Consider the following 25379-nt stretch of genomic DNA (forward strand, 5'->3'; position numbering starts at 1 on the left):
TTTTCAGAAAGGTACATGGGATGACGTCAGGTGATAATAAAAACCATAAAGGAAAATTGGCCCCCACTGAGGGAATCAGAGTGACAAGGGGGTGACCAGAGAAGGGCTGTCTGAAGAGGTGTCTTCCAGTGCAAAAGACAGTGAAGGGATCAGCCTTGTAGGTGGTGGAGGAGAGAGGGCATCCCGGGTGGAGGGCACGGGAAGGGCAAAAGCGCGGAGGTGGGCGGAGCTGTCAGAAGACCGGAAAGGAGGCCACTGCAGCATGAATCCATGGACCTGGGGGCAGGCCGGGGGAAGAGCTCAGAAAGTTGATGAGGAGGAGTGATTAGAGCCAAAGTGGGCACATTTTTCACGTAAAAGGCCGGATGGTAAATCTCTTTTTCGGCCACACCTTGCAGCTTGTGGGATCTTCATTCCTAGTGTGTGCATGCCAAGTCACTTCAGTCGTGTCTGATGCTTTGCAGGTCCATGAACTGTAGCCTACTAGACTCCTCTGTCCATGGGATAACTTGGGAGTCCTAACCATTGGGCAATCAGGGAATTCCCAGAGGCTGTTTGAAAATTAACGAGCATAGCTTCATCCCAGTGTTGTTGTTCAGTCGCTCAGTGGTGTCCGACTCTTTGGACTGCAGCATGCCAGGCTTCCCTGTCCTTCACTATCTCCCAGAGTTTCTCAAACTTTTGTCCATTGAGTCAGTGATGCCACCCAACCATCTCATCCTCTGCCATCCCCTTCTTCTGCCTTCAATATTTCCCAGCATCAGGGGCTTTTCCAATGAGTCAGCTCTTTGCATCAGGTGGCCAAAATATTGGAGCTCCAGCTTCAGCATCACTCCTTCCAATGAATATTCAGGGTTGCTTTCCTTTAGGATTGACTTGTTTGTTCTCCTTGCCATCCAAACTTGTTCTATGGACTCTGAAATGTGATTTTCATATAATCTGGGGGGGGGGGGGGTGGGGTGGGAGGCCATACCTTGAGGCGTGTGGGATCTTAGTTTCCCGACCAGGGATCAAACCACCCCCTGCATTGGGAGAACAGAGTCTTAACCACTGGACTGCCAGGAAGTCCCCTCATATAATTTTCATGTGTTACAAAATATAACTCTTCTTTTGATTTATTTCCCCCCTAACCACTTATAAGTGTAAAAACCATTCTCAGCTCTTGGCCTGGATAAAACCAGGTGGGAGTGGGGTAGGGTGGGAGACCTTAGTTGGTGGACCCCTTGCCATGGAACCTCCTGGGCTCTGTGAGCAGTTAGCATCTGATGACAAGTGACGTCGCTGGAGGCTTATGAGCAGGAGAAAGAGATGCTCTGTTGAAGGTTTAGGCAGCTGGTGGGCCAGGGAGGGGAATAGAAGCAAGCAGGCCCGGGTGGAGGTGACCCCACGGTGGAGCTGTGATGGGACTGACCGTGGGTGAGAAGGGGTCCTTGGATGCAGTTTGGCTGCTGGGTTGGGTGTGGGGAGAGAGAGAGGAGTCAGGTGGGATGGTGGTACCCTTGGCACACTGCGAGGGGAGGGGCTTCTGATTGTGTCTGGCATCCAGAAGGACAGACCAAGGGCAGTTGGAAATCTGAGGCCTGAGCTGGGAGATCCATTTCAGTCTCCTCTCTGGACAAGCCTAAGAGTCACCCCCCTACCCAAGTGTAAGAGGAGAGAGGAGGCCTCAACACCCTCCCTCCAACTCCTCAACTGCTTATCAGCAAACTCTCTATTTACCTGTCCCCACCTCTCCCTCCACCTGCCCAAAGGTGTCTGAGAATAATCACGGACAACAGCAGTGATCCTGCCCCCAGGGACATGGGTGATGCCTCTGACATGGTTGTCACACAGTGGGCAGTGGGGAGGGGGGCTGCTCCTGGACCAAGGATGCTGTTCAACACCCTCACAGAGTCCAGGATGGCCCCACCCCAGGGAATGACCAGACCCCAAATGTCAGCAGTGCCTCCAGGTGGAGGAACCCGGCTTTATGCTATCCATTCCGTTATCTATTCCATTTAACAGTGGAAGAATTGAGGCCCAGAGAGGGAGAGTGGCTAGTCTCAGGTCACACAGCAGGTATACAATGGCCAAGCTGTCTTCAAAGCCCCAGTGCCTGTCAGCAGCCATTGCTCTTAAATTCAGGTTCCTGGGACTTCCCTGATGGTCCAGAGGTTAAGACTCCGCACTCCCAAGGCAGAGGGCATAGGTGCGATCCCTGGTGGAGGAATTAAGACCCCATATGCCTCGTGGTGCAGTCAAAAATAAAAATTAAGGTTAAAAATTCAGGCTCCTGAAAGCCTGTCTCTCCACACATCCTTTTCTCTCCCCTGTAATCCCAACCTCCCACCTTCTCCTGGCCATTTCTCAAATTTTCATTCACAACACAGTGGATTGTCCTGCCTTTTGGAACTGTTTGTGGCTCTCCTGACATCCCACACGCCTTGTTTTCCCCTAAGTCCGGCTCCTATACAACATCTCTCCCCCTCTGCCCGACCCTTCAGTATGCCCCCCACCAACACTCCAGGTCCTGGAACAGGGCAGAGTTACCACACTGGTCCAGGAGCGCAATTTATTTCATGATCTTGTTCCCGCTGCTCCCCAATGCTGTCCATTCTTCAAGTTTCAACTCAGATGTCCTCTCTTGCAGGATTTCCCTGACTTCCCAGATAGTTTCAAGAGTCCTCTCTGAGCTTCCAGCTCATCTGAGCTTCCCCTTCAACAGCCCTGATCACTTTGGTTCATAAATCCGTGGGTGTGTCTGTCTCCCCAGGGACCTCAGTGACAGCAAGGACAACTGTCTTTGCCACTGAGTCCCAATGTGCAGGGTTGTGCCAGGCACCCTCTAGGACGCATGGACTGAATGAATGCAATTGGCCTATGAGTCATGCCCTCACTGAGCCAACATTCACCAACTGCCTCACCCCACCCTGGGATCCAAGGCCCTTTGCCAGGGAGGCCTCAGTGGGACTCTGCTCTCAAGGGGCTCCCAATCTGAGAACATAATGAGGGGAACACAGACCTTCCCATCTCCTTGGAGTTAGAGCTAAAGCCGGTGTCCTCACTGTCTTTCAGTGGTTTAACTGAGCACCTACTATGTCCTGAGTCCCAGGATGCAGGGTTAGATATGCAGACAGTCCAACCGCATCTCTCTGCGATGACTGAATCTGTGTTTGTAGCACACTTGCTTTGTGCCAGGCACTATGTGTTGCAGAGGTCCCCAACCTTTTTGGCACCAGGAGCCAGTTCTGGGGAAGACAATATTTCCATGAGCCCGAGGTGTGGGGGTGGGGATAGTTTCAGGATGATTTAAGTGCATTACATTTATTTTGCAGTTTATTTCTATTTTGTGGCAATCTCAGGATATTCCACCTTAACTTTTAGGGTTAGGGTTCAAGTTCCTCAGAATCTGATGCCCCTGCAGATCTGACAAGAGGTGGGGTTCGGGCAGTAGACATCAGTAAAGCGTCTCTTGTTTAGCCACCGCTCACCTCCTGCTATGCGGCCTGGTTCCTAACAGGCCGCCAACGGATACTGGTCCATGGCTGGGGGGCTGGGGACCCCTGCTATATAGCATCTCATTTAGTCTTCCCAGTAACCCTCTGCAGTAGGTACTGTTTAATAGGAAACCCATTTCCTGGATGAGGAAAGTGAAGTCCAAAGCAGGTAAGTATCTTGACCCATCTTGTAGATGGTAAATGCGAGTGTGAGGAGGGTGGCGCTGGGGTGTGGGGGGATGGTGTCCTGGATTCAAATTCAGGTTTGTCAAGACTGCAGAACAGCCCCACTGGCGGATGAATGAATGAATGAATGAGTGAATGAGTGACAGCCCGGATGGCCCAGCAGCAGTGAGACCAGGCCGAGAGTCACCTGAGACCCCCGCATCCCCCATTCCCCGGCCAGCTCAAAGGAGGCGGAGACGGATGCAGTCGGGTCCCTGGAGATGCTGGGAGCCTGTCCCCCTTTGCCTCAGCCTCCTGGTGGCGAGAAGGTCAGGTCTGGCCTCGGCGGTCCCCCTCCCCCAGAGCCCATCCCCGCTCCCTGGCGCTCCCCCTCAACCGTAGGGGAGGGGCCGGGAGGGGGGCGGCAGGCGGGGCGCGGGGGAGGGGCGGTGTCTGGTTTGGCTGGACCGCGCGGGCCGGGCGGCCGAGCTCCGGCTTCGCGGGCCCCTATCTCCGGCCCCTCTGGCCCCTCCGACCGGGTCACCTCCCGGAGCCCGGCCGCCCGGCCGCCCGGCGCCCTGGACGCCATGAAGCAGCTGTGTCTGTGCGCCGCCGCCTCCTTCGCGGTAGGGCCGGGGGAGGGGGCGCGGGAGGGGGCTGGCGCGGGCCCTTCCTCCCCTCCCCGCCCCGCCCCGCCCCGGCCCCTGACCGCGCAGAGCCTAGACCCTCCACCCGCAGACCCGAGACAGCGAAGCGGGGAGGGCAGCGGAAGGGGGGGGGAAACAGAGATGGGAGGATGGATGGCACATATGGGGAGACAATTTTGAGGACAGATGGGGACACTTAGAGGAATTTAGAGGGCACTGACTCATTGGAAAAGACTCTGATGCTTGGAGGGATTGGGGGCAAAAGGAGAAGGGGACGACAGAGGATGAGATGGCTGGATGGCATCACTGACTCGATGGACGTGAGTCTGAGTGAACTCCGGGAGTTGGTGATGGACAGGGAGGCCTGGCGTGCTGCGATTCATGGGGTCGCAAAGAGTCGAACACGACTGAGCGACTGATCTGATCTGATCTGATCTAGACGGACAGTTTTGGATGGGATCATCCAGGGGGACAATTTGGGTGATACTTTGACCTTTTTTGGGGAAAAGATACTGACATTTGGAGAACAGTTTTGGAGGACGTCTGAAAGATTTTGCGGGGAGGACATTTTGGGGACATTTGACGGGGTCATTGGAGGGATGAATTTGGGGAAGATATTTATAGATGCATTTAGGACATTTGCGGGACAATCTTGGCGTCTCAGGGGCAGAAGAAGGGTAGCTGGCAGAGGACAGTGTGAGGGACATTTAAGGGACCTTTAGTGGTTCCTTTGGGAATACTTTGGAGGGCAGTTCAGGAAGACGTGGTGAGGTAATATTAGAAAGGCGGGTTTCACTAAGAGATAGCTAGGGACCTAGGTTTGGGGGACAGCTTCTTGGAAAGATGCTGGGAGCTGAGCTGGGGGTGGTTTAATGGTACGGTTGCTGGCAGTGGTGGAGGACAGCTGGGGGGGCAGGTGCTGAGGACCCAGGCTGGAGGTATGCTGTCTCAGGCCCCCACCCAGGACCACTTCCCCCGGCAGCTGCGGCTCAGCCCCACTGACCTCGGCTCCTGCCCGCCCTGCGGCCCCTGCCCCATCCCGAAGCCGGCGGCAGCCAGAGGCAGGCGCCAGGCAAGTGCCCAGGACCAGCGGCGAGAGCCCAGAGCCCCTGCCAGGGGAGCGGGGAGGGACAGTGGCCACCAGTCCCACGTTCCTCTGGGTGTGCCCCACAGAGCCAGGACTGGGGCAAAAGTGATGAGCGGCTGCTGCAGGCGGTGGAGAACAACGATCCCACACGGGTGGCCTCCCTTATCGCCCGCAAGGGGCTGGTGCCCACCAAGCTGGACCCCGAGGGCAAGTCCGCGTGAGTCTCCATGTCCTGGGGGTGTGAGGGCTGAGGGGTGGCCACCCTGCAGTTGACCCCTGACCTCTGGCCTCCAGATTCCACCTGGCAGCCATGAGGGGTGCAGCCAGCTGTCTTGAGGTGATGCTGGCACACGGCGCCAACGCCATGAGCACGGATGGGGCAGGTACTACCCGCCGGCCCTGGGGGAGGGAGGAGGAACTCTGACCAGGTGCCCAGCCTGAGGGTCCAGTCACGCCCTGCTTCATGGCCTCAGTGTCCTGCTGAAAAGGGGGTTCCCTTCAGTGCCCCCGGGGACAGGAGCATGTCAGGCTGCAGTACCCAAGGATGGAGACTGGTTGGCAATAGACCGACTGAGGCAACTTGTGGATCAGGGGAGCTGGGACTCAGGTAGTGGCTGAGTCAGAGGAAGCAGCAGAAACAGAGGAGTGTCTGAGCTTGAGGAGCGTCTGAGGGCATGAGAATAACTAGTATAGTTTTTTGGGGGGAGTATCTGAGGTTCATGGAGTAGCTGGGGTTTAGAGGTAGCAGGAGCTCGGGGAGTAATGAGGCATGGGGCATAGCCAGGTGTAGGAGCCAGAATGTATGGAGTACTGGGGATTTACAGAGTATCAAATATAGGGGCATAGCTGGCACTTTGATATAGTTGAGCTTATAGAATAGTTAGGGCTTCCCTGGTGGCTCAGCTGGTAATGAATCCACCTGCAATGCAGAAGACCCAGGTCAATTCCTGGGTCGGGAAGATCCCCTGGAGAAGGGATAGGCTACCCACTCCAGTATTCTTGGGTTTCCTTGGTGGCTCAGACGGTGAATAATCTGCCTGCAATGTGGGAGACCCAGGTTTGATCCCTGGGTTGGGAAGATCTCCTGGAGGAGGGCATGGCAACCCATTCCAGTATTCTTGCCTGGAGAATCCCCATGGACAGAGGAGCCTGGCAGGCTGCAGTCCCTGGGGTCAAAAAGAGTTGGGCCCGACTGAGCAACTAAGCACAGCACATAAAGTAGCTGGGGACCTGGGGAGCAGCTGGAGACCCGAGGAGTAGATGGAGACATTGGGGAGTAGCTGGGGACCTGAGGAGTAGCTGGGCACTTGGGAAGTTGCTGGGGACCAGCTGGGGACCTGAGGAGTAGCTGGAGACCTGGGGAATAGCTGGGAACAGAGGGAGCAGCTGAGGACATGGAGAGTAGCTGAGGACCGTAGTGCTTGAGGAATGGAAAGATGTGAAGTGTAGCTAGGATGAGATTGTCTGAGACTCAGACCAGCTGGGGCTTGGAGAGTCTCTGCCCCCGGGAGTAGCAGGATTTTGAGAATACCTGGGTTTGGAGACTAGCTAGACAGAGTCATCACAATTATTGACACAGGTTTGGGGGGGCAGCAGAAGCTCCCTGAGTATCTGAAGCTCTAGTACCTTCTAGAATATTCATTTTCCCTTTTAGGTTACAACGCCCTCCACCTGGCCGCTAAGTACGGGCACCCACAGTGCTTGAAGCAACTACTGCAGGTCATTTCCTTTCCTGTCTCCAACACTGCCCAACCCCCCGACATTCCCCTGCCCTGACTATTCCTGATGAGTTCCAGCAATTCACGGAAGCCCCAGATACACCCCGAATCCTAGGTATTCCTTGGCCCCTTTTATTCCTGAGTCCTAGCTACTCCCTGGACAATGAGACTCTCCAAGTGTCCAGCTATGTCCCACATCCAAGAAATACTCTGAATATCAGATGTCTCCCGAGCCCCACCTTCTCCCTAAACTCTGGATACTCTCTTAGCCATAGCCACTTTCAGGGCTCCCACCTACTTCCCAAACCCCCAGCTGCCCTTGGGCTCCCAGCTCATCCCTCTTTCTCACCAATTTTCATAAGAGTCAAGATAGGGGCCCATGAGGAGTGGGTTCCACAGAGCAGGTGGGTGGGTGGGAGGGGGGAAGGGCCAAGGAGCCTGAAATACAGCAAAGCCCAAGGAAGAGCAGTTCCTAGAGAAATTAGACAACAAACAAGGATGGCTCCAACTCCAACGACCCATCCCTCTCCCCAGGCATCCTGTGCGGTGGATACAGTGGACAGCAGCGGGTGGACCGCCCTGCATCATGCAGGTGGGTACAGCCTAGCCTCACCCTGGCCACCATGGCCCCCAGAGGCTGAGCTTGGGGATTATTCTACCTGGGGTTCTGGGGATGTGCCTGGGACATATTCCACCTTCTTCCTCACAGAGCCCCTTGCTCTGCATGCATTATCATTTTTTTTTTTTTTTTGGCTGTACTGTATCTTCATTGCATCATTCTTCATTGTGGCACACAGGCTTCTCTAGTTGTGGTTCACAGGCTCAGTAGTTGCAGTGCTCAGGCTTCATTGCTCCACAGCATGTAGGGTCTTAGTTCCCCTACCAGGGATCGAACACAAGTCGCTTGCATTGGAAGGCAAATTCTTAGCCACTGGAGCACCATTGGATGGACAAAGGAATTGAGTCCTGTAAACAAGAAAGTGGGGAGGATCCAGGACGCCTGACCCCAAAGCACAGCCTACTGTATGCCAGGCCTGGGTGAGGACGATTGGAGGGTTATTGCTTCAAGGAACTCCTAGGGAACCTCAGGAAGGCTGAAGGTCTTCATAATCATCAACTCCAAACTTTTCCAAGGGAGGGGAAGAGACCCAAACCCCTTGAGCCAGAGTCCAGCCCAGTGTCTAAACACCAGGCCCATGACATTTGGGAATGTCTTTCACTTGATGACTCTCAAGTGAAAACATGAAATACATTTGCTTTGGAGTTTTATTTAGTTGAAACATTCCCTGCAGTTAAAGTATGCTGCCACCTAGTGGTAGCAAAGCCTTTGCTCACTTTATGGAAGCTTCTTGGTTTTTTTCATTTAATAAATATTTGTCAAGTGTCTGCTGTGTGCCAGGCTCTGTTCTAAACAATGAGATTACGGGAGCAAACAAAATTCCATAAGCCCTTGGGCACACAGCAGATAATAACATCAATTCAGTTCAGTCGCTCAGTCGTGTTCGACTCTTTGCGACCTCATGAATCGCAGCACGCCAGGCCTCCCTGTCCATCACCAACCCTGGGAGTTCACCCAGACCCACGTCCATCGAGTCAGTGATGCCATCCAGCTATCTCATCCTCTGTCGTCCCCTTCTCCTCTTGCCCCCAGTCCCTCCCAGCATCAGTCTTTTCCAATGAGTCAACTCTTCGCATGAGGCGGCCAAAGTACTGGAGTTTCAGCTTTAGCATCAGTCCTTCCAAAGAAATCTCAGGGCTGATCTCATTCAGAATGGACTGGTTGGATCTCCTTGCAGTCCAAGGGACTCTCAAGAGTCTTCTCCAACACCACAGTTCAAAAGCATCAATTCTTCGGCGCTCAGCCTTCTTCACAGTCCAACTCTCACATCCATACATGACCACAGGAAAAACCATAGCCTTGACTAGACGGACTTTTGTTGGCAAAGTAATGTCTCTGCTTTTGAATATGCTATCTAGGTTGGTCATAACTTTCCTTCCAAGGAGTAAGCATCTTTTAATCTCATGGCTGCAGTCACCATCTGCAGTGATTTTGGAGCCCCAAAAAATAAAGTCTGACACTGTTTCCACTGTCTCCCCATCTATTTCCCATGAAGTGATGGGACCGGATGCCATGATCTTCGTTTTCTGAATGTTGAGCTTTAAGCCAACTTTTTCACTCTCCACTTGGACTTTCATCAAGAGGCTTTTTAGTTCTTCTTCACTTTCTGCCATAAGGGTGGTGTCATCTGCATATCTGAGGTTATTGATATTTCTCCCAGCAATCTTGATTCCAGCTTGTGTTTCTTCCAGTCCAGCATTTCTCATGATGTACTCTGCATATAAGTCAAATAAGCAGGGTGACAATGTACAGCCTTGACGTACTGCTTTTCTATTTGGAACCAGTCTGTTGTTCCATGTCCAATTCTAACTGTTGCTTCCTGATCTGCATACAAATTTCTCAAGAGGCAGATCAGGAGGTCTGGTATTCCCATCTCTTTCAGAATTTTCCACAGTTTATTGTGATCCACACAGTCAAAGGCTTTGGCATAGTCAATAAAGCAGAAATAGATGTTTTTCTGGAACTCTCTTGCTTTTTCCATGATCCAGCGGATGTTCGCAATTTAATCTCTGGTTCTTCTGCCTTTTCTAAAACCAGCTTGAACATCAGGAAGTGCACGATTCACATATTGCTGAAGCCTGGCTTGGAGAATTTTGAGCATTACTTTACTAGCATGTGAGATGAGTGCAATTGTGTGGTAGTTTGAGCATTCTTTGGCATTGCCTTTCTTTGGGATTGGAATGAAAACTGACCTTTTCCAGTCCTGTGGCCACTGCTGAGTTTTCCAAATTTGCTGGCATATTAAGTGCAGCACTTTCACAGCATCATCTTTCAGGATTTGGAACAGCTCAACTGGAGTTCCATCACCTCCACTAGCTTTGTTCGTAGTGATGCTTTCTAAGGCCCACTTGACTTCACATTCCAGGATGTCTGGCTCTAGGTCAGTGATCACACCATCGTGATTATCTGGGTCATGAAGATCTTTTTTGTACAGTTCTGTGTATTCTTGCCATCTCTTCTTAATATCTTCTGCTTCTGTTAGGTCCATACCATTTCTGTCCTTTATTGAGCCCTTCTTTGCATGAAATGTTCTCTTGGTATCTCTAATTTTCTTGAAGAGATCTCTAGTCTTTCCCATTCTGTTGTTTTCCTCTACTTCTTTGCATTGATCGCTGAAGAAGGCTTTCTTATCTCTTCTTGCTATTCTTTGGAACTCTGCATTCAGATGCTTGTATCTTTCCTTTTCTCCTTTGCTTTTCGCTTCTCTTCTTTTCACAGCTATTTGTAAGCCTCCCCAGGCAGCCATTTTGCTTTTTTGCATTTCTTTTCCATGGGGATGGTCTTGATACCTGTCTCCTGTACAATGTCACGAACCTCCGTCCATAGTTCATCAGGCACTCTGTCTATCAGATCTAGGCCCTTAAATCTATTTCTCACTTCCACTGTATAATCATAAGGGATTTGATTTAGGTCATACCTGAATGGTCTAGTGGTTTTCCCTACTTTCTTCAATTTCAGTCTGAATTTGGCAATAAGGAGTTCATGATCTGGGCCACGGTCAGCTCCTGGTCTTGTTTTTGCTGACTGTATAGAGCTTCTCCATCTTTGGCTGCAAAGAATATAATCAGTCTGATTTCGGTGTTGACCATCTGGTGATGTCCATGTGTAGAGTCTTCTCTTGTGTTGTTGGAAGAGGGTGTTTGCTATGACCAGTGCATTTTCTTGGCAAAACTCTATTAGTCTTTGCCCTGCTTCATTCTGTATTCCAAGGCCAAATTTGCCTGTTACTCCAGGTGTTTCTTGACTTCCTACTTTTGCATTCCAGTCCCCTATAATGAAAAGGACATCTTTTTTGGGTGTTAGTACTAAAAGGTCTTGTAGATCTTCATAGAACCATTCAACTTCAGCTTCTTCAGTGTTACTGGTTGGGGCATAGACTTGGATTACTGTGATATTGAATGGTCTGCCTTGGAAACGAACAGAGATCATTCTGTTGGTTTTTTTTTTTTTTTTTTTCATTCTGTTGTTTTTGAGATTGCATCCAAGTACTGCATTTCGGACTCTTTGGTTGACCATGATGGCTACTCCATTTCTTCTGAGGGATTCCTGCCCGCAGTAGTAGATATAATGGTCATCTGAGTTAAATTTACCCATTCCAGTCCATTTCAGTTCGCTGATTCCTAGAATGTTGACATTCACTCTTGCCATCTCTTGTTTGACCACTTCCAATTTGCCTTGATTCATGGACCTGACATTCCAGGTTCCTATGCAATATTGCTCTTTACAGCATCGGACCTTGCTTCTATCTCCAGTCACATCCACAGCTGGGTATTCTTTTTGCGTTGGCTCCATCCCTTCATTCTTTCTGGAGTTATTTCTCCACTGATCTCCAGTAGCATATTGGGCACCTACTGACCTGGGGAGTTCCTCTTTCAGTATCCTATCATTTTGCCTTTTCATACTGTTCATGGGGTTCTCAAGGCAAGAATATTGAAGTGGTTTGCCATTCCCTTCTCCAGTGGACCACATTCTGTCAGCTGTCTCCACCATGACCCACCCATCTTGGGTTGCCCCACGGGCATGGCTTAGTTTAAAGTTTATTTATTTTTTTGTAGCTTTTTTTTTTCTTCTTATTTTATCTTTATGGCCATGGTGAGGCATGTGGGAGCTTAGTTCCCTGACTAGGGATTGAACTCGGGCCCGCTGCAGTGCAAACATGGGGTTTAAATCACTGAACCACCAGGGAAGTCCAAAAGTTTGATGATTTCCAGCAGCACTTCCTTGCACAAAGCCTTCCCTTCCCTCTCTGAGGCTCTGGACATACACACCCTGTCCTCCTTCTTTGACGATCAAGTCCTCCCAAGCTCCTCCCTGCCTCAGGGTCCGTGTCCATGCAGTGACCTCTGCCCTTCCCCTTTCACCATCAGAACTCAGAACTCAGATCAAACCCCAATAAGCCTGCTAAACCTCAGCAGAGGTCTGATCTCTCTAGTAAACAGTAACACTCTTTGGGGAATTCCCTGGCAGTCCAGTGGTTAGGGTTCCAAGCTTCCACTACAGGGGTTGTGAGTTTGATCCCTGGTCAGGGAATTAAGGTCCCACATGCCACGTGGAATGGCCAAAAAAAAAAAATTAACACTCTTTGTATGTTGGTTTGGTATATAGTCAGTATACAGTTAATGCCGCTTGAACAAAAAAGGGATAAATACTTGAAAATCAGTGAAAAATTCCACCCTAAGAGGAAGCCACAGGCTTCCCTGGTGGCTCAGCAGTAAAGAATCCACTTGCACTGCAGGAGACAGAAAAGGCACAGGTTCAATCCCTGGGTCAGGAAGATCCCCTGGAGGAGGCATGGCAACCCTCTCCAGTATTCTTGCCTGGAAAACCTTATCGACAGAGGAGCCTGGTGGGGTACAGTTCATAGGGTTGCCAAGAGTCGGATATGACTAAAGCAACTGAGCACGCACGCATGCAAGAGAGACCCACAGTGGAAAGATGAGGAAAGAGCTCTGGATTGGGAGTTAGAAGACCCAAGTCATTCTGGCTGTCTCTAACCCCCAGAGTGACCATGGAGCTGGTTGGGGCTCAATTTCCTCATCTGTAAAATTTCAGTCTTATCTTTGTTACTGATCTTCTGGGGAAGGTGAGAGTTTCTTATGAAATAAAGGATAAGAATGACACCCAGGGACATACCTGGTGGTCCAGTGGTTAAGAATCTGCCTCCCAATGCAGGGGACACAGGTTCAATCCCTGGTCCAGAAAGATTCCACATGCCGAGTGGCAGCTAAGTCCATGCACCAGAGCTGCTGCCTGTGCTCAGCAGTGAAGACCCAGCACAGCCAAAAAAAAAAAAAAAATCACCCTCAAGCAGAAGGCCCCCAGAAAATATCAAAGCCTCGCCCTACCTACCCACCCTTCTCTCTTTTTCCAGCCGCTGGCGGCTGCATCTCCTGCTCAGAAATGCTCTGCTCCTTCAAGGCCCATCTGAATCCCCGAGATCGGGTGAGTCCATGGATTCTTTTGTTGTTTTTCTTCAGTTGCTCAGTCGTGTCTGACTCTTTGCAACCCCGTGGACTGCAGCCCACCAGGGTTCCCTGTCCTTCACTATCTCCCGGAACTTGCTCAAACTCATGTTCATTAAGTGGGTGATGCCATCCAACCATCTCATCCTCTGCCACCCCCTATTCCTCCTGACCTCAATCTTTCCCAGCATCAGGGTGTTTTCCAATGAATCGGCTCTTAGCATCAGGTGGCCAAAGTACTGGAATCTTTGGGGAAAGTGCATTTGAGGTATCCCAGGCACCCTTTGAAAAGTGTGAAGATTTGGAGCGAACTTAGGGGGCCCATCACAGGCTTCCCAACCTCCCAGAGTCAGTCTCTCATGTCTTGTCCTTGTCTCATCCTCTCCCCACCCCCTCCCTCAGCTGGGTACAACACCCCTCATCATCGCAGCTCAGATGTGTCACACGGATCTGTGCCGCCTCCTCCTGCAGCAAGGGGCTGCTGCAAATGACCAGGACCTCCAAGGCAGGTGAGCCTCTCCCCTCCCAGCCAGTTCACTGTGTGCTGTGTGACCTTGGGCAAGTCTCTTAACCTCTCTGGGTGTGAGATATAGTGTGTCTTCCTCTCTCAACCCAGCCTGGGTGTTGAGGAGGGTGTGGAGGTTTGAACGTATCCTCGCCCCCTCAGCAGCCTCCTCTTCTGGTAGGACGGCCCTGATGCTGGCCTGTGAGGGAGCCAGCCCCGAAACAGTGGAGGTACTGCTGCAGGGCGGGGCCCAGCCGGGCATCACAGATGCGCTGGGCCAGGATGCTGCTCACTACGGCACCCTGGCAGGGGACAAGCTCATCTTGCACCTCCTACAGGAGGCAGCCCAGCGCCCCTCACCACCCAGCGGTATGCAAACCCCACCTCGTAACAGTTTCAAACACCCCCTTCCCTCCACTAGGTAGTCTCTCGCCACCCCTTTCTCTCCCTTCCTCCTGTGGATAGTTTCAAGGTATCCCTGTTCATATTATAGGAGGTTTTGTTGCTCCCCTCACAGTGCTCAGGGTAGGTTCAAGGTGCCCCAGAGCTTTTAGAGTAGTCTAGGGGTCAACTCTGTGTTCCTGGGGCATCTTGGAGCTTTGCTTTCCCTAAGAATTGGCCCTCCCAGTCGCTCTATTCTGGAGATGCTACTGTTCTCTCTTTTTGAGAGTTGCAAGGCCCCTCCTATGAGCATTCTGTCAAAATGGTTAGTTCCTACCTTAAAAGTCCTGATTCTGGGGGGTATTGGGAGATCCCTCAAGTTCCCTGGGCTAACAAATACCCTTCCTAGGGTTAGGAAGGGAGTCCCTAACGCAGTGCCTGACCCTGCTTCCCTCTCTCCCCTGCTCTCGCAGAGGATGATTCGGGCGAGGCATCATCTCAGGTATGGATCCCTAAGCAGTGAGTGAGTCCCACCCCCCACCCCCACACCCCCGTGCACACACTGCCTTTCCCCTTGACCCAAGCTCCCTGAGAAGAAAAGGAAGAGATGGACCCTTGACTTGGGGTTAATACTTTGAAGGACCTCTTTGGAAGAGTGCTACCTTTAGGGTGGACTTTCCGGGTGGCGCTAGTGGTAAAGAACCTGTCTGCCAATGCAGGAGATGTAAGAGGAGTGGGTTCAATCCCTGGGTTGGGAAGATTCCCCTGGAGGATGGCTTGGCAACCCACTCCAGTATTCTTGCCTGGAGAAATCCCATGGACAGAGGAGCCTGACAGGCTGCAGTCCATAGGGTTGCAAAGAATCGGACACAACTGCAGTGACTTAGAACACACCTTTAGGGTACGCTGCCACCAAGTGGCAGCAACATCCATAACATAAGCACCAGGACTCTGAGAATACTGGGGGCGTGGGGCCAAATCATAGGGCTGGGGTGGGATGGTAGAGGGAACGAGATTGATAAGGGCTGGTGTGGTCAGGGAAGGAGGCAAGTCTGGCCTCTTTCTCAATCCTACAGGTTTTCAGCTCCACAGGGAAAGGATTGTAAACAGTAGGGTCTCACTGGGGAAAGTACCAGGGCACAAAAAGGGACAGAAGGTAAAGCATAAGATCTGGAACTCTCAGGGGACGTGGTCTTATCCCTTTTTATACTGGGATAAGTGAGGGCCAGAGAGAGGCAGGGATTCACTCAAGATCACCCAGGAGGTGAGGGCAGAGTTGGGGCTGGTGACAGACAGTGGGCTGTGTTGGTTTATTTGGGTGGGAGGCTGGCATGTCGCCCATATCTCCCATCTACCCCTACCCCCAGAATTCTGTGTCCAGCCATGACAAGCAAGGGGCCCCCAAGAAGCGGAAGGCACCTCAACCCCCCATCAATATCCCAATGCCGGTGAGAGATGCTCTGGCTGTGGGGAAGAGTTGGGAGGCTTGCCTCTAGGTAGTACGGGGAGAAAGTTCTGGCTCAGGTATGGGAGGACACAGTCCTTGGGCCTCATGTAAAGGTGGTGGGGTGGGGGGCACAGGATGACCAAGATGCCTACGAGGAGATCGTGCGGCTGCGACAGGAGAGGGGCCGTCTGCTACAGAAGATCCGGAGCCTAGAGCAGCACCAGGAACGAAGAAAGCAGGAGGTGGGGGGTAGCAGAGACATGGGCCTGGGGCTAAGCCTGGGGTGGGTGCCATTCTATGGGGATACTCCCCTCCCTGCCTTCCCCCTCCTCCCTCTCTCCCCACCCACTCACTCTGCTCCAGCCACACAGGCCTCCTGGCTCTTCCCCCAACACACCAGGCCTGGTCCTGCCCCAGGGCCTTTGTACAGACTGTGCCCTCTGCCGGGAACACCTTCTGCCAGCTGTCCGTATGACTCCTTCTCGCCCCTCCTATAGGTCTTTGCTCAAATGCACCTCCCCTACCCAACTTATTTAAAATTGTAACATCCCCATTCACTTTTCAGTCCCCTTTGTTTTTATTCAAAGCACTGCTATCAGATATACTATAAATTTCATTCATATTCACTCATTTGCCTCTGAACCCACAAGGGCAGGTTTGGTTGATGGTGCCTCGCTCACCATAACTGCCTAATAAGTATTTACTGGATGAATGAATATTTGAGTGAGTGAGTGAATGAATAAATGAATGAGACAGGAGTTCCCTGGTGGTCCAGTGGTTAAGGCTCTGTGCCACTGCAGGGAGCATGGATTTGATCCCTGGCTGGGGAACTAAGATCCCAAATGCCACACTACACAACCAAAAATAATGATAATAAATGAATGCATGCATGAATGAATGAGTTAGTGGCTCCAAAGGGGTTCTGGCACAAAATAGGCCAGAGGACATCTGTAGTGGGGATGGACGGTCACTGAGCAGGAGGTGGGCCGGGGAGGCCCCCAGCCCAGATCTAAGCGCAGTCCCCACTTCTTCTGTCAGCTGCCAGAGGCAGAGGCCAGCTCCCTCCACAGCCTGGAGAGACAGGTAGGGTGGAAGGTGGGAGGAAGTGGACCCCCAGCTGCCTGGTGTTTTCGCCTGGAGGGCCACTGAGACCACCACTCCCTCCCTGCAGGTCCAAGAGCTACAGCAGCTGCTGGCCGAGAAGCAGGAGGAGAAGGAGAGCTTGGGCCGGGAAGTGGAGAGTTTGCAGAGCAGGCTGTCCCTTCTGGAGGTGGGGCCAATGGGGAGAAGGCAGGGGTGGGGCCACCAGGAGGTGGGGTATTTCTTCTGCTGCAGCTGCCTGATAACCACACTAATACAGATAGTCTCACACACGTGCAAACACAGAACAGACAAATGTACAAACATAATCACGTATAGATAACAAACACACGTACACATAATGAACACTTTCGGAAACCTGCAATCACCCATACTCATGTACATGCAGAGACGGACAACAACATTTATGTATATGTGGTCTTACACATGCAACAGGCAAACACACAACAAACACATCTGTGAATATGTCATCTCACCCACACAACAAATACTTGGGCACACACAACAGATACTTCTCATTCAATCACATACCTAGGTAACACATTCACAAATTCATGTATTCACACAAATATTTCTCAAAATAAATAAAGCAAACAGATACAGGTACACAATCATACACACACATACACAAATACAAAACAGTCACACACCACAGACTACAAGTGCAAAATCACACACACTCACAGGAACTCACACAGAAGAGGCTGGGGCCGCTGTGCACGCCCCACAGGGGCACACACGTGTGCACATACATGCTGAGCCACTGTTGCAGGGACTTGCACCCAGGCAGACACATGTGGCCCCACACAGAATCCCAGACACACCCTTTCAAGGATGCACTGCCATCCCTCCCTTGGCCCCACATACCAGACAGCATATACAACCCTCGCTATTGGGTTATGATCACACACTCACAGGGGAGACATGGGGGCTGGAGGGAGGGCAGGACCTCAAGCTGAATCCTGCCCCCCCCTCCAAGAACGAGCGGGAGAACACCAGCTATGATGTGGCCACCCTGCAGGATGAGGAGGGTGAGCTACCTGAATTCCCAGGTGAGACCCCCACCTGCCTTCCCCCTGCCTACCCCCACCCCCCACCATGTCTGGGGCCCCAGGAGTCACAGCTGTAACCCACACGCATGGAGAGAGGTTGAAGATGGGAGGGAGCCTAGCCGACACTCACAGTTTATGCCATTCCTAGAAGTATGCCTGCCCTGGGGGCCCTGACCCACAGCTCCAGACCCCCAACTCCCATTCCTTGTGGCTGGAACTCTGGGGCCTGAGTCTGTGTCCCCTGCCAGGGGCTGAGGTGCTGCTCTCCAAGCAGCTAAGCCCGTCGGCCCAGGAGCTCTTGGCTTCGCTGCAGGAGCAGGTGGCCATGCTTACCAGACAGAACCAGGAGCTGATGGAGAAAGTCCAGGTGGGGAAACCAGGAGCTGATGGAGGTTTCCAGGGGGGAGGGGTGGGGGCAAGTCTGAGGAGCCAAGGGGCTGTTTCCCAGGGGTTTGGGTGGACAGGGAAAGTGGTGTGCCTGCCCTGTGCCCCCCCACGCCCACCACAGCCACTTCCACTCTTGCTCGGTTCCCTTGTCCCCATCAGATCCTGGAGCACTTCGAGAAGGACGAGATGGAGGCAGATGGTCCAGCCGAGGTCATTCCTCTGGAGCTCTACGACGCTCTCCAGGCTGAGTTTGACCAGCTCCGCAGGCAGCACGCCAAAGCCCTGCAGGCGCTGGAGCAGCAGGAAGCCCGGGAGGCCCTCGCAGAAGAGGAGGCAGCCTCTAGGGAGGGCAAAGGTCTGGGAACCAAGACCTCCAGCAATGGGCCAGTGGAAATAGAGCTTAACGGCACTGCAGGTCCGGAAATCAGAGTGAATGGAGTCGAGACCACAGACGAGGAGGCTGCAGGAGTAGAAACCGTGGAAGCCTTGTCACAGAGCTTGGAAGTGGTGTCCACGATGGCCGAGGCCACAGTAACAAAGCCCACAGTCACAGAGGCCTCAGAAACAGAGGGCGTGGGAGCCCAGCCCTTGGAAACAAAGGCCACGGGAGCTGAGGCTACAGAAATGAAAACTCCAGAAGGAGGAGGAAACCCAGAACCAAAGGCCACAAGAGCAGAGACCACCAGTATGAAAACAGAAGAGCCAGAAATGAAGCCCAATGGCATAGGTGCAGTGGAAGAAGAGCTCACAGGCACAGAAGCCATGGGAGTGGAGCTCATGATCCCGAGGGCCCTCACAGGCCCCATCTTGCACCCGGGTGCTGCGGAGGCCTCAGAAAAGCTGCAGACAGAGCTAGAGACCAGGATCCGCAGCTTGGAGGAGGCGCTCAGGCAGCGGGAGCGGGAGGCAGCCGCCGAGCTGGAGGCGGCCCATGGCAAGTGCGAGGCCGCGGAGGCCGAGGCGGGCCGCCTGCGGGAGCGGGTGCGGGAGGCTGAGGGCGGCCGGGCTAGCGGGGTCAGAGATGGGGACACAGGCCAGCTGCGGGCCGCCCTGGAACAAGCCCGCGAGGACCTCCGGGACCGGGACTGCCGTCTCCGGGAGCTGGAGGCGGCCTCGGCCCGGCTGGACGAGGCCCGGGCCGGCCGGCTGCTGGCTGAGGAGGAGGCCCGGGGCCTGCGGGCAGAGCTGGCCCGGCGGGAGGAGGCGCGGCTAGAGCTGAGCCGGGAGCTGGAGGCGCTGCGGGAGCAGCTGGTCGCGGCCACGGCCACAGGGGAGCAGCAGCGGGCCGCGGCCGCCGAGCTGGGCCAGGCGCGGGACGCGGCCGAGGCCCGGGCCGCGGAGCTGTCCGCGGCCTGCGAAGAGGCCCGGCGGGGCCTGGCAGAGCTGCGGGAGGCCTCCGAGGCGCTCCGCCAGTCGGCCGTGCCGGCCTCCGAGCACCACCGGCTGCAGGAAGAGGCCCTGGAGCTGCGGGGCCGGGCGGCCTGCCTGGAGCAGGAGGTGGTGGCCACAGGCAAGGAGGCCGCCCGGCTGCGCGCAGAGCTGGAGCGCGAGCGGGTGGGCAGCATGGCCCGCCTGGAGCACGAGCGCATCGTGGGCGCCCTGCAGGCCGACGTGGCCCGGTTGCAAGGGCAGCTGGAAGAGCTGGGGCGACGCCACGAGAAGACCACCGCCGAGGTCTTCCAGGTGAGCGTGGGGAATCCCCACTGGGCACACTGGGCAGCTGCTTGGTGGTCTGTTTGGATCCCACAGCCAGGCGAGGTTTCGACCCCACTGGTTTCAGTCCAGCAGAAACTTGACTGTGCTGGTGGGCATTTAACCCTGCAGCCATTCTGACCTCCCCGGTGTTTCAACAGGTGTTTTCTGTTTTTTAAAAACATTTTGTCTGTTTGACCCCCCCCCCCCACACACACACACACTTGTTTTCTAATGGTTAGCAGGTTTTGAGATCTGTTTGTTAAACCTCTGCATATCCCAAGATCGGGAAGATATTTTTAAACATTCATCTTTTGAAGTATAGGTGATTTACAATGCTGTGTTGGTTTCTGCTGTGCAGCAAAGTGGCTCAGTTGTGCGTGTGTGTATTCTTTTTCATATTCTTTTCTATTATGGTTTCTCACAGGCTATTGAATATAGTTCCCTGTGCTATAGGATAGGACCTTGTTGTTTATGGTGAAGTTTCATTTTGTTTGTTTTGGTTTTTATTTGTTTGTTTTTCTGCACCCTGGGGCATGTGGGATCTTGGTTCTCTGGCCAGGGATTGAACCCAGGTCCCCCTGCTGTGGAAGCTTGGACTCTTAAACCACTAGACTGCCAGGGAAGTCCCAGTGAAAATGTTTTTATGTGCCTTCTTCAGCATCTCTTTATTTTAATTTCCCAACCACATTTATACTGTGTTTCTAACTGTGGGTGTGGTGTGAGGTAGGAATTAATATTCACCCATCTTTTGGTAAGCAGTGAATTGGGCTTTTTACTCTGATATTTTTTCCTTTATTCATTTTCTGTTGGTCAAACTGACCCTGTTTTGTTTTGTTTAGCCAGCTGTTTTGAGATTGTCATTTTATCTTAGATCATTTTTGATGCTTCAACCCCCAAATAGGAGGATGTTTTGTATAAGGAGTTTTGATCCAATTATTTTGAACCCAGTAGATTTTTATGCTGATTTTCTTTCAAACCAAGGGACTATCTGTCGGGCCCTGAAGGTGTATCTTTTGACTCCGTCTCTTTCCTTAAACATACACAGACACAAACCAAACCAAATTAAAGAAAACAGCAATTTTTTTTAAACAAATGTGGGAATAAAAAGCCATATTTATTAATTGTCATCAGGAAGACATTTTTCTCTCCATATGTCTGCTTACTCATCTGTGTAAGTGAAGTGAAGTGAAGTCGCTCAGTCGTGCCCGACTCTTTGCGATCCCATGGACAGTAGCCTGCACCAAGCTCCTCTGTCCATGGGATTTTCAAGGCAAGAGTACTGGAGTGGGTTGCCATTTCCTTCTCCAATCTGTGTAATGGAGCTGCTGATAATTCTTAGTCCTCATATGAAAATTAAATGGTTTAATTTCTGTAAAATACTTAAGACAGTGATGGTACAAATGATAAATAATTGCAGCCAGGATTATTTTTTTCCAATAATATACTCTTTTGGGTTTGGTTTTTTTTTTCAGCTGTGCCACTTGCAGGGATCTTAGTTCCCTAATGAGGGCTCAAACCCAGGCCCCCTGCTTTGGAAGCACAGAGTCCTAACCACTGGACTGCCAGGGAATTTCCAAGAACATGCTGTTTTAAACCAGTAAAGTTTGATCTATTTCTTAGAATTCATGATCCAACTTTAAGTATGCCCATCTTCATACTTATTTTCCAAATTTTACCTTCTCTCTTGACTACTTATTTTGGGGGTAAAATGATTTGAACTTAGTTTTTCTGTTTTGTTTTTTAATTGTTAATGTGTAGCCAGTCTGTACTAAGTGAAACATCTAATTATTATCTATTTTTCCTGGAGTTTTATTTCTATAAAGCCCAGTGATCCACCCAGGCTCAATTTTTGCAAATCTAACACTGTTCCAACCTTGATATTTTTGTAAAAAATGCAGTCACAATTTTTGGACATTTGTTGACTTTTCATCCAGATTCTTCTGTTTTTCCTTCATTTTTGTAAGAAATCTACACACTTTCACACCTTCCCACTGGCAGAGAACAGAATGTTAGTTATGATGTAATAAAAATAATAACAATAACATTCATTATATAATTTTAATAACAATAGTGACAACAACGTCACAAACTCAAGCACAACACTTACTCTGTACCAACCGCTGTTCTAAGTGTCTTCCGTGTATTTGCTCGTTTTATCCTCACAACCACCCTGTGACATGGGGATTTTTATTATCCTCCTTTTATATATGAGCAGGTTGAGGCACAGAGAGCTCATGTCACTTGGCTAAGGACCCACAGCTTGGCAGTCAGAATGTTTCTAGTGCCTACAGAAATCCAGGACCCCTGAACCAAATTCCTTGACATCAAATGGCCTTGAATGTCCCAAGATTGCAATGGAAGGGTAGGATCATTTTGGTCCAGGCTTCTTTGGGGTCCAAATGTCCTCACAGTCACATGGGGGCTTGGGCTGCAGGTGCAGCGGGAGGCACTGTTCATGAAGAGTGAGCGACATGCGGCTGAAGCCCAGCTGGCCACGGCTGAGCAGCAGCTGCGGGGGCTGCGAACTGAGGCTGAGCGGGCACGCCAGGCCCAGAGCCGTGCCCAGGAGGCCCTGGAGAAGGCCAAGGAGAAGGACAAGAAGGTGGGTTCCCTTTCCTTGTGCTCCGCCGGGAGGTCCCCCACTCAACAGACATTGGAAGGAATCTAAGAATGTCCCAGCTGAATGGGTCTTGGGAAATCATCCAATTTTCCAGATGAGCAAACAGGCTCCCAGAGGTGAACTGAGTGGCTCGGAGTCACACAGCACATCTCGAGACAGTGGACAAGACCCCCAGGTGCTTTTGCACACAGAGTCACCTGGCTACAACTTGCTGTGTGTCCCTGGGCAAGTCACTTGACCTCTCTGAGCCCCAGTTTCTACCTTTGTAAACTGAAGATAAAGTTGTGATAAGGATTATGCTTTATTTATAGCAGGGTCCTTCCCTCTCATCACTAGTGACATTTAGGGATAGGCCATTTTTCTTTTTGAAAAGTATTTATTTGGCTGCACCAGGCCTTAGTTGCTGCACACAAGATCTTCGATTTTCATTACTGCATGTGGGATTTGGTTGCAGAATGTGGGATCTAATTCCTTGACCTGGGATTGAAACTCAGAGACTTACCTGCTGGACCCCACCAAGGAAGTCCCAGGGGCTAGGTCACTCTCTGTGGGGGACCATTCTGGGTATTGTAGGGTATGGAGCGGCATCCCTGGTCCCTGCCCACCTGATACAAGGAGAGCCCCCAGTCCTGACAAACAGATGCCTCCAGATATCGCCTGGCATCCCCTGGAAATAGGATCACCCCTGATTGAGAACCTCTGATCCACAGAAATAACAACAAAGCCCAGCATGCATTGAGTGCCTGCTGTTCGCCAGCACAGCTTAAAATTATTCTCTGTTCAGAGTCACAGCAACCACTTTGTAGTCTCAACCTACAAAGTTGAGAACGATGGTTCTCCTTACCTTACAGATGAGGAAACTGAGATTTCAAGTGGTTAGGTCATATTCCCAAGATCTCCCACTAGGCAAGGGGAGAGAAAGACCCAAACCCCGGCCCAAGTAACCCAGCCCCACCAGGACGGGCTGCTTTTGTCCCCCTTGTTCTGTCTGTCTCCACTTTCACCTTCTGATGACTCCCAAGATCGGTACATGTTTTCTGCAGAGGGCCAGATGGTCACTGATTTTGGCCCTGCCTTGCCACGATACTCAGCTCTGCCACTGAAGAGGGGCCATAGACTTGACAGCGAATGGGCGTGGCCACATATAAATAAAAATTTACATATGACCATGGAGTTGTGAATTTGGTATAATTTTCATGTATCAGAAAATATCATTCTTCTTTTGATTTCCTCCCCCTGCCCTGATGATTTTTTAAAAATATTTATTTATTGGGCTTCTCTGGTGGCTCAGACAGTAAAGAATCTGCCTACAATGTAGGAGACCTGGGCTTGATCCCTGGGTCAGGAAGATCGTCTGGAGGAGGCAATGGCAACCCACTCCAGTTTTCTTGCCTGGAGAATTCCATGGACAGAAGAGCCTGTTAGGCTACAGTCCATGGGATCACAAAGAGTTGGACATGACTGAGCGACTGAGCACGTTTATTTATTTGGCTGTGCCTGGTCTTAGTTGTGTCACCAGGGATCATTGATCTTGCAGCGTGCAGCTTCGGTTGTGGCATGTCGCAGCGTGTCAGATCTAGTTCCCCAACCAGAGATGGAACCCCGGCCCCCTGCACTGGGAGCACAGATTCTTAGCCTCTAGACCACCTTCTCGGAGAAGGCAATGGCACCCCACTCCAGTACTCTTGCCTGGAAAATCCCATGGATGAAGGAGCCTGGTAGGCTGCGGTCCATGGGGTCACTAAGAGAGCGACTTCACTTTCAGTTTTCACTTTCATGCATTGGAGAAGGAAATGGCAACCCACTCCAGTGTTCTTGCCTGGAGAATCTCAGGGGCGGGGGAGTTTGGTGGGCTGATGTCTATGGGATCGCACAGAGTCCGATACGACTGAAGCGACTTAGCAGCAGCAGCAGACCACCTTCTGATGATTTAACATGTGGAAACCATTCTTAGCTAATGGGCTGGACTTAGCCTGCAGGGAGGATTCTGTGAAGTCGGAGGCTCTTCCTGCTGCCCAGGAGAGGTCCCCAGGTCCCCACCCCGGGCTCAGGTGCCAGCTGACTCTCCCGCCCTCACCCCAGATCACGGAGCTCTCCAAGGAGGTCTTCAGTCTTAAGGAGGCGCTGAAGGACCAGCCGGGGGCCCCAGAATCCTTGGAGGTGGAAGCCCTCCGTGGCCAGGTGAAGGCTCTGCGGGAGCAGCTAGAGGTGAGCCTCGCCTGCCCGTTGGGCACAAGGTCCCTGGAGGGTGACGGGCAGGCAGGCAGTGCACATGGAGGAAAGTAGTTCAGTATTTTAGCAAGCAGCACTGCTGTGGTGTTGCGTGCCATCAAAACAGGGGCTCAGGGTGCAAAGGGGGCTTTTTGGCATAGCCTGGAGGGGGTCCTGCTTCTCTGAGTTCCCCTCCCCTACACTCACAGGAGGCTGCCAGGGAGCACAGTGCAGTGGTGGCCTTGTACAGGAGCCACCTCCTCTACGCCATTCAGGTGAGTCTCACTGGTTTTGGGGGCGCCACTGCTGCTCTCTGGGCCTTAGTTTCCCTATCTGTACAATGGGAGGCTGGTGGAGGGAAGAGGAGCAAGGGGCAGGGAGGGAGGGGGATGAAGAAACTGGGTCGGGGGGTGGGAGAGAGTGCCCAGGCTCCCTCCGCTCCCACCCTCCCCCCTCCTTAGGGTCAGATGGATGAAGACGTGCAGCGAATTCTGAGTCAGATTCTGCAGATGCAAAGGCTCCAGGCCCAGGGCCGCTGAGAGCAGAGTACTGCCCTCTGCCCCCCAGGCCTCTCACGGGGGCTTCGGGACTCATGCGTTGACCTTCCGCACTTGGAGACCAGCCTGGGCCCCTTCCACACTGTCCCTCACTGCCTCCACCAGCCCCACTAGTCCCTGTGTGCACTGGGCAGTCTAGACCCCCCGCCCTGACCACAACCCCTCCTGGGACCGGGGAATTTGAGTCCTCTCCCCCACGTCCGGTCCCAAACACTACACCAGGAATAAAAGATCATGGAGCAGAGCAGA

General features: G+C 52.2%; 1 protein-coding gene across 4 annotated transcripts; it reads left to right on the forward strand.

The window, feature by feature from the left end:
- The first annotated feature begins 4101 nt into the window (after positions 1–4101).
- ANKRD24 (ankyrin repeat domain 24) lies at positions 4102–25379 on the forward strand. Of its 4 annotated transcripts, XM_044947948.2 has the most exons (20): positions 4103–4267; positions 5462–5592; positions 5670–5758; positions 7030–7094; positions 7628–7685; positions 13084–13154; positions 13577–13683; positions 13861–14048; positions 14534–14562; positions 15428–15508; positions 15642–15749; positions 16546–16590; positions 16679–16777; positions 17588–17660; positions 17909–18027; positions 18207–19730; positions 22177–22344; positions 24445–24570; positions 24783–24848; positions 25035–25379. In XM_044947948.2, exons 1-20 carry the CDS (start codon positions 4229–4231, stop codon positions 25110–25112), a joined length of 3264 nt encoding a protein of 1087 aa, XP_044803883.2. In that variant the 5' UTR covers positions 4103–4228; the 3' UTR covers positions 25113–25379. The 4 variants fall into 4 exon arrangements, with proteins under 4 accessions (XP_044803886.2, XP_044803883.2, XP_044803884.2 ...); XM_044947951.2 differs by lacking the exon at positions 22177–22344 and having other exon boundaries at positions 4102–4267; XM_044947949.2 differs by lacking the exon at positions 15642–15749.

The sequence above is a fragment of the Bubalus bubalis genome, chromosome 9 (genome assembly GCF_019923935.1).
Source record: "Bubalus bubalis isolate 160015118507 breed Murrah chromosome 9, NDDB_SH_1, whole genome shotgun sequence".
Taxonomy (NCBI): domain Eukaryota; kingdom Metazoa; phylum Chordata; class Mammalia; order Artiodactyla; family Bovidae; genus Bubalus; species Bubalus bubalis.